Source organism: Benincasa hispida, chromosome 2, assembly GCF_009727055.1.
Source record: "Benincasa hispida cultivar B227 chromosome 2, ASM972705v1, whole genome shotgun sequence".
Lineage (NCBI taxonomy): Eukaryota > Viridiplantae > Streptophyta > Magnoliopsida > Cucurbitales > Cucurbitaceae > Benincasa > Benincasa hispida.
Window position 1 is genome coordinate 1,034,233 of NC_052350.1, and position 18,314 is coordinate 1,052,546.

The 18,314-nt window shown below is 33.9% G+C and overlaps 2 protein-coding genes across 2 annotated transcripts; one reads left to right on the top strand and one right to left on the bottom strand.

Annotated features, from left to right (window-relative positions):
- Nucleotides 1-5,396: 5,396 nt before the first annotated feature.
- Nucleotides 5,397-12,635, top strand: LOC120072193 (transcription factor BIM1). Its single transcript, XM_039024600.1, has 12 exons — nucleotides 5,397-5,679; nucleotides 5,775-6,238; nucleotides 6,434-6,511; nucleotides 7,799-8,170; nucleotides 9,211-9,313; nucleotides 9,412-9,539; nucleotides 9,645-9,753; nucleotides 10,494-10,563; nucleotides 10,646-10,741; nucleotides 10,953-11,413; nucleotides 11,519-11,645; nucleotides 11,997-12,635. Exons 2-12 carry the CDS (start codon nucleotides 6,202-6,204, stop codon nucleotides 12,090-12,092), a joined length of 1,677 nt encoding a protein of 558 aa, XP_038880528.1. The 5' UTR covers nucleotides 5,397-5,679; nucleotides 5,775-6,201; the 3' UTR covers nucleotides 12,093-12,635.
- Nucleotides 12,636-14,119: 1,484 nt separating this feature from the next.
- On the bottom strand, nucleotides 14,120-18,024 carry LOC120072194 (rhamnogalacturonan I rhamnosyltransferase 1-like). Its single transcript, XM_039024601.1, has 8 exons — nucleotides 17,010-18,024; nucleotides 16,610-16,677; nucleotides 16,393-16,481; nucleotides 16,075-16,240; nucleotides 15,614-15,903; nucleotides 15,320-15,524; nucleotides 15,075-15,232; nucleotides 14,120-14,866 (listed from the first exon to the last, which is right to left on the bottom strand). The coding sequence occupies exons 1-8, from the start codon at nucleotides 17,332-17,334 to the stop codon at nucleotides 14,620-14,622; spliced, it is 1,548 nt and encodes a 515-aa protein (XP_038880529.1). The 5' UTR covers nucleotides 17,335-18,024; the 3' UTR covers nucleotides 14,120-14,619.
- Nucleotides 18,025-18,314: the final 290 nt, after the last annotated feature.

Below are 18,314 nucleotides of genomic sequence, written 5' to 3' on the forward strand. Positions count from 1 at the left end.
CTCGTTTCTCTCCATGGTTGTGGGATATGATTGTGCTAACCTTATTAATATTGTTAAATTGTGTGGGGTTGTGATCTTTCTAAGCTTACTGGTTTAGTGGACGAAATTGTCTCCTTGTTGAGGCTACGTGGGTTGTGTCTTTCGCTTTAGTGTACGATAGTGGCAATGAGGGTGACACACCGTCTTACTAGGGTGACAGTATCTTTCGATAATTTTGGGGTTAGTCTTGTCAAATCACTCTTCTTTGCTTATGTGGAGTAGTTGGCATAGACTCTTTTGATCTGCCCATTGATTCTCTCTTTACGAGGAGGCTTGGATATTAAACTTTGGTTAATTTATTTCTAATACTTCTTTAGGGAAAAAAAAAAGAAAAAAAAGACTAAGAGAGGGAAAAAAACACAAATCATTAGACACGGAAACGTATACTTATCCATTGGCTTCTTATTTTATTTCTTTTACTGGCCATTAATTCTTATTGGTGGTGGATTTATTTAGCCATTTAATTGTGTGGGTGAGTTATATATTTTTTGTATTTAAGAAAAATTAATTATTATTAATATTATTATTGGTGAGAGGACATTATAGCAGAGAGTTGCAGGGGTTTGGTCGGCTGTGCTAATCCGCAGTTTCCTTTTTACGAACGTCGTCGTTTTCTGCGGTTCTTTTTGCACGTGAGCTGCAGGTCAACCTCAACTAGCTTGCCCCACTCACTCACCGGTCCTTCCCATTTTTTACATATTTCAAAATACCATTAAAAAATAAAAATAAAAACTAAATTACAAAAAATAAAATTAAAAAATATCTTTAAACTTTTCAAATAAGTTAAAAAATATCAATGCCATTAGTTTTGGATGAAAATGGTCAAAAGTTTTATTTCAAAAATACTTATGAACTTTCAAAAATAGTCTTAAACTTAAGAAAAATAAAAAGTATCATTCTTGTTATATGAACATAAATCATTAAATACCGAATCATAGGGGTGGATAAAAAAACTGCTCAAACCGAACCGAATTGCAAAACCGAATTGAACCGACCTATTTATAAGCAAAATCGAATTTTTCGGTTCGATGAGATTCGTCAGGTTGTTGAAACCGAATTTAAACGGTTCGGTTCAAAGCTTGGAAACCGATTTCTAAACTGAACCGAACCGTTTGAATATAAATATATATATAATATTAATATTTATTTAATAACAAATAACCTAAATTTAACTCAATGCAGCGGACATTGATTCCACCCCTGCAGTCGCACGCATTAGCAATCGCAACGCTTTCAAAAGGAGAATTTATAGGTTTTTTTTTTTTTTTTTTTTTTTGCCGCCGTTCTTCTTTCGTTGACAAGACTAGAGGAAAGTATCGCCGGACTCCGTTCCTCTTTCATGAACCAGAGGACCGCCACTTCTGCGACTTTTGAAAGACTTTCGCCTCGCCGCCGCCATCCTTCTTTCGTAGACCGCCGCTTCCATTCTACTTTCGCCGTTCTTCTTCCGTTCGCTTCGTTCGAACCGGTCCATGTAAAAATTTTCGCTGCTTCGTTCGTTTTATGGAACTTGGAAGGAAGAAGGAAAATAAAAGGAAGAAGAATGGGAAAAAAAAAAAAAACGATTCATGGAACCGAACCGAACCGATTGGTTCGGTTCCATGTATAAACAAAAACGGTTCGGTTTGGCCACCAAATCGAACCGATTCCACCCCTACCGTATTACCTCTTTATTTTCCATCTTTTTCTCCCCCCTTCTTCAATACATGTTTACTCCCCTTTTTGTTAACTATTTGATACTTGTTTGTCTAAAATAAACAAACAAATAAAATTATGCACTTTAATTAAGGTATACAAACTATAATAAGAAGAAAGATAATGAATAAAGTACCAAATAATTTTAAATTGCATACTTTAACGAAGTTGTACGATAGTAAGTGTGTATGTTGATAGTCAAATACTATTTTTATTTGACTATTTATTGTTTTGGTATATTTAAAAAGCATATTTTGATTTTATGGTTTTGTGAAAATTTGTGAGATTTGTGTTTTAACTTAAAATTTTGGTTTTCTATTTTGGTCGTTGAGAAAATTGATGTAAGCTAAAAATTAAAAAAGTAAAAGAAATATGAAAGTATCTAAATGAAAAAAATGAGGATATCTACCTAATTTGTTTTGAAATTGTTTTTTCGATCTTAATAAAACTTCAAACAAATTGATCACCATATTAATGGTAGGAGCATCTGATTTTTAACCTTTTCTTTTAATTTTTAAAGTTGTTTTTCTCACGATGAATTAAAGGTTTCTGTTCATATACTAATGTTGGAGGTATTTTTAACCTTTAAGTTAAAGGTATTTTTTAAAATTTTGAAAGTTTAGGGGTAGTTTTGGAAAAAAAATTAACGATTTCCATCCAAAACTAATGACAGAAGTATTTTTTTAAACTATTTTTAAAAGTTTAAAAGTATTTTTGAAACTTTTGAAATTTCAAGAATATTTTTGACACAAAATGTAATGTTCGTTAACATTTTTTTTTTAATTATTTAGCCTAAAAAGATAACGATAATAAAAATGGATAATAAAAGTACTATGATAACAATAAAGTTATCTTTTACATTGCGAACTAGTTGTTAATTCTACCCTCTATTAAATTAAATCAGATACTAAACTATGGAAAATTACCCTTAAACCATTGCCATTGATTACAATTATATAACTGGATCGTTATTATTATTTTTATTTTAATTATGGAAGTTTGAAAAAAAAAAGTATGTGGTGCAATTGTAAACCACACATGTTTTCGTTTTTCTCTGGTTGGATTTGCTTCTCCAATTTTTCGTTATTTAGTTTATGATTTTTTTTTCTAATCTGAATTAACCCTCAAATTTACTTCTCACGTGTGTTTGAAATTTGTTCAAGCAACACATGAATATGTACAAAAAGTTTCGTCAATGCATTTACAGGAAAATATCGTTGTTAAAAAAAAAAAAAACTTTAAACTTTAAAATTTAAAATTAAAGATTTTGAAGTATAATTGAAACCAATACATGAATTTGTGATATTTAATCCAATCGTTTAAGGAAAAAAAGATATATTTTTTTTGATAATTTAGTTAAAATTAAAATTACAAAACTTCTGAACTTTTTCTTTTAATGTTCTTTGTATTTGTCACATACGAGTTCTTCGAATTTTAAAAATATTTAATATAAACGTTCAATTTTATATCTAATGATAAATATAATTTAATATTTAATGAAATTTTAAATTTTAGATTGTGTCGTTAATGCGAAATTAGTTCAATCTAAATCTCGAGGACCAAGAGATCCGCGGTTCAAATCCTCCATCTTAAATTTGTACTAATAAAAAACTTTATATTGTGTTCAGTAGGGCATGTGCATATGAGGAAAAAAATACGTCAAATATGTGTATATAACCAGTTAGATAAAGAAAAATAAAAAAATTTAGAGACATATTTAACCTATTCAAAAGAGGGTCTTATTAAATTATTTTTAAAGTTAGAGAAGGTTACTAAAATAATATATATAATACTTGTAATTTAACGAAATCGACCCACCAAAATTAACGTTAATCCTGGACTAAATCTTATTGTAAAAAACAATTTATTATGAAAAATTTGAAATTCACAATTAAAAGACATTAAGAAAAACAAAAAAGTAAATCGATAATTCTGGCGGCAGGTCAGATCGGCTCCCGTCCAAGAAAAACCATACAAAACTCATACCCATCACTTTTCACGAATATTATTATGTTTAATACTTTTAATTTTATTTATTTAAAAAAGAAAAATAAAATAATCAAATAAGAAGGCATAGCTGTGGCTCGAAGATTCGGTTGCGTGAATATGGCTTAAATTAATGAAACAATTAAGCATATAATTATATAATATGTATATGTGTGTGTGTATACTGCTTGTTTATGTGAGCTCCATGTTCTTCCAATTTCACTAGTTATAGTATATTAATAACAAAGGGATATGAACCTTATATTACATTTTTTTTTTTGGAAAAAATTAATATATGTTGCTAAATACATTGTCACGCCACGCTGTTACGTGTTGCTTTATGTGCACAAAACTTTGGCAATCATTATCCAGCTTAATACATTTACATTAACGAGATTGATTTATAACTTTTAAGCCAATTTAAGTTAACTATATTCATTTATGAAAATACTGTATTTTTTTAAAAAACAAATATTGCGTTAGTTGGGTAATTAATTACTTAATTAAGTTGATAATTGAAAATTTGTGCCCTTATCATCATTCATTCACTCTTTCTCCATTTTGTTGTTTTAGTATATTTGAATAACCAATACAAATCAATGATAAGGACTAAATTATGTTTTTACCCATGATTTAGAAATTAAAGTAAAATATTTAAAACATAGAGACTAAAATAAGATGGGTAAGAAAATTGGAGAAGACTATTATTATTTTAAAATAATCTAAATTACAAAGACCACTATTAGGCAGCAATCTTTTTTTTTTTTTAATATTATTAATTATATGCTATGTGCTATTTTGCTAGAGCTATAAATTTCAAGTGCTATAAATTTTAAGTGCGTGTTCCCTTAAAAATGAAGTACTGTATTAAAAAGAAAAAGGGTGAGAAATACTATCTTGATCTCTAGAATTTAGACATCATTCTGTTTTTTTTTTTTTTTTTTTTTTTTTTTCCATATATTTTTAAATATTTAATTTTAGTTTATATAGTTTTATTAAATATTAAATTTAATGAATATGGTTAGTTTGTCGTTAATTTATTTCAATTTTGTTTTGTCCATCAATATTTTTAATATAATTTTGAATACATATGAATTTTGAAGGTTGCATCAATTTAGACTATAAACTTATAATTTTATCAATTTAAACCATGAATTTTAGGAGTTATATCACGTTAAACTCCAGACTAATAATTGTATCAATTAAATCTTGTATTTTTATAAATACATCAATTTAAAATTTAGAGATAAAAATTAATAATATATTGACATAAAATTATTATTATTATCTAATCAACGATAATTGGCATAGTTTGGAAGTTCAATTATTCACTCAATAGTTAGAATAAAAGAATGTGTAAATTAAAACGGAACAAACTTCAAAATCAATACCAAAATAGGACTTTAGCTATTTATTTTTTATTTTAATAATATACAAAGGGATTCCATAATATCTTTTTAAATTGTTAAAAATGGAATTAAAACGTGAAATTGATTGGCTCTCCGTGAACCATATGACCACACACACACACACCACAAGCAAACGGGATGGGGAATTGGTGGACTGTTATGAGTAACGCCGTCAGGGGCGCCGCAACGTCGTCAGTCAAACGGCGTCGTAAAACCAAACGGAAAACAACTACCTACAATTCGGAGAAAGGGTGAATCGCCGAGTGTATAAAAAGATCAGACTGTCACTGTATGAAGAAAAGAGAGAGTTTCTTCCGACCTCAAGCCTCGTCTTCCGCCGCACTGTTTGCTCTCTCACAAACAACAACTTTTAGAAAGGATAAAAGAATTCAGATCGAAACCAATTCTTGTGCCATTTTTTTTCCCTCTAAAATCTTCCAATTTTTCGAGTTTCTAATTAAATCCGGCCATTTCCGAAGATAAGGTTACAGAATCAAACTCCATTATCGTTTTGTTGAAGCACTCCGGCGTCGGAACTGCATCTGAACTGGTAAAAACCATCTGAATTTCAATCTTGCTTCAATTCGAATTCTCTTGCGTTTACTGTTCATACTGGAATTAAACTTCTTCTTATGTATATTTTAGTTGACAGATCTTTAGAATTTCGTCGTGGTGGAGAATTCGTCTTCGGTAGAAGATTTAGTTTCTCTGGAATTTGATGATCGGAAGTGAATTTTCTCGAGAAACGATCAGAATTCAAGAATCGTGCGAAAAGGCTGTACCTAAATGTGAGTAAAAGAAATTAAACCTAGCTTTGTCGTAAAGAGACTGAGAACGTTTCGTCTTGGAGATCTCCAGCAGCCGGAGATTTGCTCAAGAAATTTGATAATTGGCTGCTTTCGATGCCTGGTTTGGATCTAAGAATTACTTCAAGAATTTTCTCCCTCTATCTTGCTCTGAATTTCTTAAACCACTGCTACCATTTCCGAAGCGATACAAATCAAAATTCCGCGAGAATAATTCATCTTCCAGTTGTGGACGACTATCAATTCCAAAATTGGCGATAATTCCGATGGAACTTCCTCAACCACGTCCGTTTGGAGCCGAAGGTACTTCTTCCTCTTCATCATCTTCCTCATAAATCAAATTCATCTCTCGAAAATTACCAGTTCGATTCTGTAGCTGTATATTTGTTTTCCGCCCATTTTCAATCATATCGAGCAAACAACCATGAAAATTTAAAATCCTCACAAACTGAAAGAATTCGATTTAACGGAATATAAATCTTGAACGTGGTTGAACAGGAAGCAAATCAACACACGACTTCCTCTCACTGTACACTCATTCAAGTCCACAGCTAGATCCAAGATCATCCCCACAAGGTATTCATTAATTTTCAATTTTAATTTTGATATTTAAAAATATATATTTATGTTTGAGTTGAAGGCTGGGACTTATAATTTAAGAGGAGGGGGAAAAAGGGAAGAAAATGGAGAAACGTATATGCACGTGACACGCATTGAATCATGGATCTGGGGCCATTATAAAAGCGTAGTCTCGGCGGGGCTGGCTGGGCTATAACCGCATAGGCTGATGAAAATCTCCAAAAAGAAAAAAAGAGAAAAAAAAAAGCGTTGCCTCAGCGGTTAGAAGCTAGCGCCCAATTTGAGATTGGGAGTGGGGGCGTCGGGGGACCCCTTGCCCACATCCCCTTGATTTGACATCTCACATGACTCCCAGCACTTCCTTTTTTCCATTTCTTCACACTACAGCGAAAATTTGGTTTTTCTTCTTTCTTCTTTTTCCTTTTTAAATGTTCATAAGCTCTGGGTTAATCTAAGTATTTACTTAGATGCATTTCAGTAGCTTCTATGTTCGTACATCCTATCTAATTATCTACTTATCCAATCATGTTATATTATGTGTCAAGTTCTTATAATCTTTTACAAAATATATTTACTATTTTTTTGATGTGAGTGATGGTACTCATAAAGATGGATGCATCCCGAGATGCACTTCAAGTATTATCCTAATTGAAATTGCAATATTTATTGAAATGTGTTGGTTAGATCTCTTACCAACTTTCTAATGTGATATTAGAACAAAATTCAAATGGAAGAAAGAGAGAGAAGAAAACTTTTTTTTAAAGAATATTTCAAGTTGCCGTCCACACAGTATAGCTACCTCTTAATAATTGTTTTAGATGTAGCCATCACGAGTTAGCTTAATAATATATGAGAATGACTTTGATAAAAAGCTAAGAAGTTATGGATTTAATCTATGGTTGCTACCTACCTAATATTTAATATCATACGAGTTTCTTTAACATTTAAATATTTAAGGGTCAAGATGATCTTGTGAGATTAGTGGTATGTATAAATTGGTGTGGATAACTAACAAATACAAAAAAGAGGCTATTTTGGATGTAAATTAAGGAATAGTAATCCTTAGAAAGGAGATATTCATGGTATATAAGTGAGAACAATCATGTATGGGCTGATATGTGGAGGTTTTCATTGTAACAAAGTCGGGAGAATTTATGTCAAAGTCAATAGAAACTGATCCATGGGTTTGTCAAGTTCTTATTTTTTTTTACAGTGCTGCAGTGAATAATTTTTATAATGAAATAGGTTGGTTTTGGTTTAATAATTTAATTGCGGATGGAACAGGTAGTTATCTTAAAACACACGATTTCCTGCAACCACAAGAGCGCATAAGGAAGGCCAGTACCAAGGAAGAGACGGATGTGGAGAGGCCACCGCCACCAGCGCCACCGCCTTCCGTTGAGCATCTTCTCCCCGGTGGGATCGGGACTTACAGTATAAGTCACGTTCCGTATTTCGATCAGAGGGTTCTGCCGAAGCCGGAAGGATCGGTTTACACTGGTGCTCGATCGAGTAGCAGCGCCGAGAGAAATGATGAGAACTCCAACGGCAGTTCTTTGGCAGCGGCCGGAGGTGGTTTCACTCTTTGGGAAGAATGTGCAGTAAAAAAGGGAAAGACAGGGAAGGAGAATATTATTGTGGGAGATAGACCCCATGGTATGAACTTACAAAACCTTCTCATTTGCATTATCGCATGCAAAAAGTAAATATCATTATTCTATAATTATTCCAAGTTTAGCATTAATGAGTAGTTGAAAAATGGGTGAATATCAAAACTATATTGTGATTGTGAAAATTTGATATAGATATTGGTTTAAAAACGAATTTCAGAAGAAAATTAATCTCATTTTGGAATGTAAATGATGATGCTAGGTTGTATTTCTTATACGGATAATAATTGTAGTTTCATATTTTTATTATCTTTCATTGATCTAATGTAATAAAAAGACCAAACCAAAATTACAATCAAAACAACTGAACTTAAAAATATTACAAATATGATTTTAAAACATAAAAAGTTAAATATTTTAATTACTTTTGACATCGAGATTTCTTAGGCACATATATTATGAATTTTAATTATATTCTATAGTTTTAAATGAAAATTATATAGAAAACTTAATTTGTTCAAGAAATTACTGTTTCACTCTCTTTCCGCTCTCACTTAATTTTTTAGGTTTATATATTTGGATTTTAATTATAGCCTAAAATTTTAAATGAAATTTATTTAGAAAACTTAATATGTAAAAGAAATCACAATCAACTTTTACATTCTTCATTATATTTTTATGCACAATTTTTCTTTTTCTTTTTTTCTTTACGGCATGTGAACTTCAAAGTTTATAATATATATATTATACGAGTTGAATTATGCTAATTTTTTCGGATGAACTTATTAGAAGCAGACTAATACATATGCATTAGTAATTTGGACGAAAAAATTTCTGAAATGGTCCATGAAATATAAATTATACGCAAAGTGTGATATCATGCCTAATTAGAGTAGCTGGCAGCGATATAAAAAAATGGAAAATAGGCAATAAAGTGTGAAAGTTAAGGTGGGCTGGTTAAAGAATCGGGCTTAGCGTAGGGGCCCATACAATATAAATCGACGGTTTCTGTTTCCTTATTTTTATTATTTGTCCCTTTTTTTTTAAAAAAAAATAATTTTAATTTTAATTTCGGGTTGCGAACAGAACCTCGGGCGAGCACGAGCCAATGGACGGCGTCCATGGAGCGGCCGTCGCAATCTTCTTCGAACAACCATCACAACACTTTCAGTTGTCTCTCATCCTCTCAGTCAGTCTTTATCTTTCTCTCTCTCTCTCTCTCTCTCTCTCCTTTTCAGTTCAATTCTGAAATTCGTAGTGAAATTGATTCCAAGGAAATCTCCATAGGCCGACAGGAACCAAGAACCCGACCTTCATGGAGATGCTAAAGTCCGCCAAGAGTACCTCTCAGGACGAAGAACTTGACGACGATGGCGATTTTGTCATCAAGAAAGAGACCTCTACCGCCAATAAAGGTATTATTCATTATGATCATACCAGACAGTAATTCTTCCAACTTTCTCCTATTACTGTATTGAATGCATCTCCTCGCAACAAAACGTTTTGAAATATTTCTGTAGGAGGATTGAGGATTAAAGTTGATGGAAACACCTCTGATCAAAAGGCGAACACTCCTAGATCAAAGCACTCTGCAACAGAGCAGCGAAGAAGAAGTAAGATAAACGACAGGCAAGTGTTTCTCCTATTATTCAACTTAGAATTCGTTAATTTGTCAGCAAATTATTGCTGTCAAACCGAACTTCTCTGCTGATTATCTTTTTCCTAATCTGTTTTGTTTATATACTCGATAATATGATGATAGCTTGGAGAACCTGTGCTAAACGTTGCTGCACTGTTCATATTAGGAGCGTTTGGAAAATTATCGAATCTTGGTAGTTTTACGCACTTACTACCAACTACTAGTCTTTTACAATAGGATTTCAATTTACGACTACAACTTTAGTTTCATTACTTCCGGCCAAGTCATAGAATTTACACACTTCACACTCCTTTTTCATCTTTATAAGGGGCAAAGTAGTTCGATTTCATGTGTCAGCTCTGGTGAGATATACCTTTATGGATGAATCTTTATTTGGAACAAGAAATGAACAGTATGTAGTGTTTCCCCCCCACTCCTCTTGAAGTGCTCTTCACAGTGGTTTTTGTACTAATTATACCTAAGCAAATGCCAGTAGAAACAAATTACGATGACCTTACTTAAACAGGATTTGTTTTATAAGTTGTACAACCGTGTCCTAGAGTTCTAATAGGAACAAATACAATGGTCTTTTATGTATCTTCTCTGTCTTGCCTCGTATAGTTTATTCGTCTAATGAACTTCTGTTTCCTATACTAAAGAGAAGTAGCATTCCTCTTGGAGGTTAGTGCCAAGTACTTCTTGTATAACATCTTTACTGCCTGTTTTACAGATTTCAGATGCTTAGAGGCCTCATTCCTCATAGTGATCAAAAGAGGGACAAGGCATCTTTCTTATTAGAGGTACGCCTCGTATTAATTCCCTTTATTTTATCCATGTCGTATTTTATTGATATCTAACGTGCTTTGGAATTTTTTTATTCAGGTGGTGGAGTACATTCAGTTCTTACAGGAAAAGGTCCAGAAGTACGAAGGTTCATACCGAGAATGGAATCATGAAATGGCAAAACTGGTGCCGTTGGTAATCACATGCTTCTAGCTTTTTTGCATACAATTTGTAATCTGAAAAATTTCCTACTCTAATTCTTAGTATTTTGGATCAGCATGTTTTATATATTCAATTTTGTGCATAAAAGAATCTGTATGTGGATAAGACCCTAATCAGTATACTAAATAGATCATCTGTAAACAGCTAAGTTTTATTTCTAAATATCAACTTATGGTTGGCACAGAGAAACAATCAACGGAGTGCAGATGTTTATAACGATCAATCTCGAGGGATAAACAGTGGTTCTGTTCCTGCACTAGTTTTAGCAGCAAAATTCATTGAGAAAAATTCTCCGTTATCTCCAATTGTTCCTGGAAGTTCACATAATGCGGTAGATTCTGACACAAGTTCTGCTTCTACCTTGAAAGCAATTGATCACCATCCTGGAAGAACAAATAATGCAGCATTGTTTCCCATGTCGATCCCGCCAAAAGTTTATGCAACTACAAGGGATGGAAATGTAGTGCCTCAACCCCCAAAGCAATTGTCATGTGAAACTGATCACCCCTCATTACGCCCCGAAATCCGGTCATGTGAGGCCAGATGCTACAATAACGACGTTGCTGTTGCAAGTGAAATGCAGAAAGAACAAGATTTGACCATTGAAGGGGGTACCATTAACATTTCAAGTGTATATTCTCAAGGGTGAGCTTTTGTAATTTCTATCAGCCTGACCAATTTGATCTTCTGGGTATAAACCAATAGTTTGACAACTGATTGAATAATCAATTACATTTTGTTGGTTAGCAGGTTATTAAATACTCTCACCCATGCATTACAGAGTTCCGGAGTGGATCTATCGCAAGCTAGAATCTCTGTGCAAATAGAACTCGGTAAGCGAGCAACTAGGCGAGCCATATCTCCGTCTATTGTTAAGGTATGCAGATGCTATCTTGATCTTATTTCTACTGTTTCTCAACAGTATATTATCATATAATCTCTTGCTTTAGAAAACAAATATTCATGTTATATGACTCTGTGTGAGGTACCTAGTTAAAGATGATAGTATGGTATAGTAAGAAACATCGGGGTAATTAGATAGGGAGTGAGCTAGTGTATCTTGTTATAAATAGGAGGATGAGTGACGAAAGGGAGGCAATTGTTGATGATCTAGGTCTTGGTTTATCTTGTAATTCTTATTACCTTTCTATATCAATATATTTCAGATCTTAATTCTAGTTTAGAGGTTAGATTTCTAACACTGCTAAATTGTTTTCTTTATTCCTAGGATGTAAACGATATGGGGACGATGCATGCTAGTGTTTCAGCTACAGAGGATTCTGAGAGAGCCACAAAGAAGCTCAAGACTACAGTAAAAAACTAGTGTGAGAATTCCAGTCTTTCGTGATCGTTCATAAATTTATTCATTTTTTTTTGGAGGCTCCTCTTTCTTTTTTGGGGGTTCCCATGTGTCTTCCACTGGTTTCAAAACTACAGAAACATCCATAATTTATGTTTAGTTTAATTCATTTTGCTGGGGATACCTACCTACCTACCCTACACAATGGTATAATATGTAACATTAATCTAAAAATTCTTCTCTCTATTGTTGTAATTGAGGCTTCCACCCTAACATTGAGAAGCCGCTTTTTCTTTATTTTGTCCTACAGTTATGTAAATTATAGTTGGATTTTTAATCCAAAGCCTTCTCCTTCAAATATGTTTCTTTCATTTCATTTGTACTTTCCTGTAAACTCCCACTAATATCTCGCATTCTGCAGGCAACTTGTTTCTTAAGTCTTTAGCAGCACTATAAATGTAAGAGTGAGAATGGGTCTCTTTTAACAAGCCTGACATATGGTATGTCTTTTTATGTATTGCAATTTGCCCGTGTCTCCTGTGAATAGAACTAACTTTTCTTCTTGCACATCATTCAAATGTAATGTCTTTTTAAGCTCAATAATTATAGCATGGATTGAATCGATGACTTTTGAGATAGTAATTGACGTCTTTATCCACCGAGTTATGCTCGAACTGACTTAGTATGTCTTAAACTAAAAAAAATGAATTATTACTGTGTAGTTTGCAGTTCCAGTCCAATTAGAATGTATAATTACCAGACTTATTGATTTAAAATCAATAAGCTTTTCCTTAACTGTAATAGTCTTTACAAATTAATTTGTTGAGGATTAGTGAAGTTGAATTGATTTAAGGATGTATATTAAAGATTTAATTTCTCCTAACTCATTTAAATTTAGTAAAAGAAGAAATTGAAATTATACCCTTCATCCTAGTATCTTCACATTTATGTCAATTTCAAATTTGTCTAAATCTTTATTCTGATTGTCTCTACCATCAACAACTGGCGTTTAAAAGGTTTGGAAATTAAGGTGGCATAGTCAACGGAGAACACAAATATAAAAGTGACAAAATTTAACAATAATAGAAGGAATATATTCTAAATTAGTGTTTGGTTTAATTATGAAGCCACCTTTCTTGTTCATCACTCTAATTCTGTTTTATTTCTACCAACTAAGCTAAACGAAGAATCTATTGGTTTTTTTTCCCTTTAAATAAAGATTTCTTCCACTTCCCTAAATTCCAAGCCTACTCTTTAAAGAAGACTAATGGGGGCAATAACCAAGCAACCAACCAATAAAAAAGCATCCATTTTTTTAACCAATAAAAGCCTCCGTTCTCTTGTCACTTTCTGAGAATAAAGCATCCTAAAAAAACATTACCAATAAGAAATAAAAATTGAAAAACATAAGGAAATTTGGGACTGCCCCCACACATTGTTTACCAACTCCTAGCATTTAGAATTCATTTTCCACCAACAAAATGCAGCTATTACTTCCCAATTAAAGCACTTTGTTTAATAAGGAAATCAGTCTAGTTAAGAGATGGCCCATTATTTTTAATTCTACAAAATTGTAATGGATAATATTTTAAGAATGATAATTAATTGTACAACAACATTTTAAAAAATTACAAATATTTCAAAATTTATTTGTGCTAGAGTCTCCTCCTATTGATATAGTCTATCAAACTCTTAACAACTAAGTTTGAATTTTGTTATATCTGCAAATTCTTTTGTATTATACTATATGTTAATGCTTTGAACCTAATTACTATAATTACAACCACCCTTTTATTCTTCTATCCAACAGAACCCATCAAACCATCTTACATAATGGTCAATTCAGAAAACTGATCCAAATTGGGTAAGAAGTCATGTGCGTAAAATAAGATTTTTCTTCAACATTGAAGAAAATTGACCCCTGCTTGGTTGAATTGAACTTTTTATTTTGCTCGCTAAAAGAATCTCCCTTCCCCCAAGTCAAAAACATTCTCTGTCACTCAAAAATAAACAGTCACTTGCCCCTTTTCCATTAACAGATTCAAGCCATCAACAGGAAGAAAGAAAAGTTTAACTGTGAAAATATACTGTATTTTGTTGTATATCATGACATAACATATCGAAATAACATGATTGATGGTTGATCATAAAGGAAGAAACAAAAAAATTGGAAAAAAAAAGAAAAGAAAAGAAAATAAGACGTGAATATTGGGGGAGATTAACCTTCCCCTACATGAATTGTAGATGCACTAAACCGCATTCGTATTTGCGTCTTCTTCTGTGTACAATCTAACTTCACCTGCTGTCTTCTTCTCCAAATGGCAGGTTAGCTTCTTCTTCTTCTTCTATACAGGAATTGCATATAGCATTAACATCAAACATGTTCTCCAGCTGAATCCACAGATTCTGTATGATTCTTTTGAAGTTGACCTCTCATAGTTTCCAGAATGCATGTGGGGGAACTCTATTTTAAATATCTCTTTGGTAATAAAATCTAGAGCTGAGAGAGCAATGGTGGAATGTAATCACAAACTCCGCATATTTATGTAAATCATGTACTACTCAATCCTTCCTTCGAAAATTGCAGACATTCTTCAGGGTTAGAATAGAAATAATCTTCTTCTTTAGGCTTGTCTGGGATGACCAATCTCTTGGTAGGGCTCCCCCAGCGAGTTGCATGAGCTTCTTTCACTGCAGATGAAAATTCATCCCAGTTAAGCAATTCTCTGTTGTATTGATCTATCAGATCTACAAGTACCCTTCTGTCCAATAAGATTGTCTTCTTAAACCCCAGAAATCTACAAAAGATGAAAAGAAAACAGCTAATTAGTTCAGACCAACTCAAATGAACAAAAATGTAACTGAGAGTTTGAAAAGTTAAGCAAGACGCCATCAAGAATGCAGCAGAATGAATAGAAATGGCACTTTATTTAAGCTCAAGATTGAGGCAGAATTACGTTGCTATAACAAGCTAATTAATAAATGAACCTGGTTGACAAACCGTACCTGCGGTGACCTTCAACAACTTTTGCCATGTTTCCATCATATGTAGGAACAAATATATCACTTTCCAAGGAAACAAGATAATCTAATGCTGACATCTGAGATGAATGATTCTGAAAGAACCTAAGTTCTGAAGGTTCCAACAAAGTCTCCTTTCTTACCTGTTTCAACATTCCAAAAGGCTTCATGAGACAGACAATCAAATACTAGAGCTAAAGTGGTTTTATATTATATCAACATCTACTGACCAATTTTGGAAAAGCCTTTGCAAGAGCAGCCATTCTCCTGTCGCCACCATATATTTCCCCAGCAGCAATATAAATCTGGATATTGGGATCGATATCTAGTGCCCTCAGTGTAAGTGCAGTTTCCTCAGGTGTTAATGGACACAAACCATCTTTCCTTTTCAACTCGGAATTTATTACTTTTTCTTTCCACCAGGGATAAGCATATCTACCAACAGAATAACGAGTTTGCATAAGTGAATAAATCTACACTTACAGCCCAATGTCACAGTTGGAATCATTCAGTAGATGGCTAACCTCATTCTTGTCAACTCTTCAACCTCTTCATCATTGCAGCCTTGTGTGCACCCAGAAAATGCTAACATGTCCATTTCATATCTGAGATGAAGAACAAGAACAGGACCATTCTGCCTTAGGAGCTTTATAACTTTTCTTCCCAACTCCTCAATCTGGGAAGTGAACCTCAGAGCACTAAAGTTCACTCGGCATCGTAGTTTCTGAATCTCCATAGGTTGACCATTGTTGGCAAGTCGAGTATCAGTTCTATTTAGATGCACGACTTTGTGTTTTTGAATAAGAGGAAGGACCTACAATGAGGAGACAGACAGACGATAGTCAATACTGACTAATTTGAAACTAAATTCCAAGAGCAGTTTCTATTAACAGGAAAAGTTACAAAGATCATAATATGAGCCAGTTGCAATTTGAAAGTTAAGGTATATCAAATATCAGGAGCTGGTGGGGGAGAGAAAACTGACCTGATTATAGTAGTAAGATATATCAGACCAACTAATTGGTGGCATGGAATAAATCCTTCCCTGTTCCACTCTCTTCTTTAGCCTGGGAGGCAACTCCTTCAATATGCGCACTTCATCTCTCAATGATGTAATAAAATGTTCCACATCAAATATGTCCTGGAACTCACTGCAACATCATCCAGAAAAAAGCTCATTAGGTACAGAATACGTTCATAGGCCAAATTCAAGGGGATAAGAGATTAGAACTAATATTCCTGCAAAACTAGAAATGGAAGCTTAAAGCATAGCAGAATCCATTAAGAAGATTAATCAACAAACCTGGGGTCAGCCCAAAAGGAAGTTTTATCTAGTTCAGGCACAATAAGTGTCACATTCAAATATCTTGCAATTGTAACCATGTCACAAATCTGTGAAGCATATAACAGGGAGGAAAAATCACCAGGGTGATAGAGCATAAACTCAAGGGAGAAAAAAAGTAAACACTCAATATCACAATTCACAAGTAAAGCAAATGCACAAATGTGCTCCCACTCACTGCAGCTCTCATTTGATTGAGTCCCCCATTGCAAGAGACCATCAGGTAACCATTGTTCTTATAGATTCCTACATAAAAAGGAACAAAATCTGAATTAAAACCCAGCATATGAAACCACAAACTTATGAGAAAGAGGGAATGAATATTCAAAACACTAACCAACAATTATACCTGTTAAGAAAATTAAGAAGATGCTACAAGATTATCCAAAACATGAACAGAGAAAGAAGATAACAAAAAAAACTATATACTAAAGGAATGAGAAGAAGGGAAAGAAGTAAGTCAACACAAGTATTAACATAGAGAGGTTTGAATTGTCTTTGAGCATTGAATTACCAATCACAACAAAATGGCCTAAAATACAGCAAACACAATCATGATCCACCATAGAAGAACTTACTCTTAGGAGGAAGAACTATTTTTGGGGGAACTGGAACAGGTTTATTGGGGATACCAAACGCATCCACAGATGCAGATTCTTGAGTGAAACAAGATGGCCAACCCTTCAAAACCCTTGGTCCCCACGTCTCCCCCAAGGCAGTCAACTGCACGATGCAAGTCCAAAGCAAAATAGAAGTCATTGCACGGATCATCCATAGCTTCATCTTCGACCTTGGAGACACCATTGAACTCTTCAGTTTCTCAACTTTGCTCTCTCCCAATGCTTTCAATCCCATCGCCATAGAACTCTTCAATGTCCACTTATTCCTCTCTATCCTACACATCTCGATCTCCCCCGTTGCATCTTATACACACACACAAAAGGACAACTACAATTTCCCCTCCTAAACCGAGATCCACTGCTAAGCAGTTCGTCCCAATTTCCCCTGAGTTCAATCAATGCCTGATCAGAAAATCCAACACCCAGAAACCAAAATACCCAAAGTACGTCCCTGATTCAATCCCAGTGTCTTAATCTAAGTGCATCTAGAACAAAAACCCATCAATCAAATCGATTCAAAACACCCCAATTGGAAGAAAAAACAAACCCAAACTTCAAAACTCTTCACACATTACCATAATAAAGTCCCCACTCTCCAAAAGACTCTGCCGCATCTAATCTCACCCAACTCCTACTCCGATCCCCAGATCAATTAAAGTCTCTCAAATGGGATCTCCCCAATTGGGAAGCTAAATTCAAACCCCGAAATGGTATTGGTTCTTCCGCCGACAAAAATGCCGCCCTCCGCCTGTGCTTCTCCGTTCGCCGCCGGCAAGGTACGACAGCACAACAGCAAAAATACACAGATATAAAAAGAGAGAGAAAAAAATAAAAGAAAAGAAAGATAATGAGTTTGATAAGCAAAGAGGGTCGTGGCCGAGTGGATTCGCACTCCACAGAGGAGAGAGAAAGAAGCCGTACACCGCAAGAAGTTTAACCCGCGGGTGAGGGTGACGGTGAGGGAGTTGGGTTTTGAGTTCACCCATGGTTAAATAAACAGACCAATAAATGCAAGCCAGCTAAACATCAAGCAAAACGGACCCACTGCATCAAAAACCTTATCATGACGTGTCGAAAATCAGACGGCTCCTATATACACGTGGCAGCTTTTTACGGCGGGTTATCGAGGTCCGTATGTTATGTGGGGTGAGTGTACCCGCTCTTAGATTTGCGTGCATTTAATCTGCTGTCGGTTCGCCGACAATATATCGCGATATTTTACTAATGTTCCGCCGGTAGTTCGGTTAAAACTATATATAAATA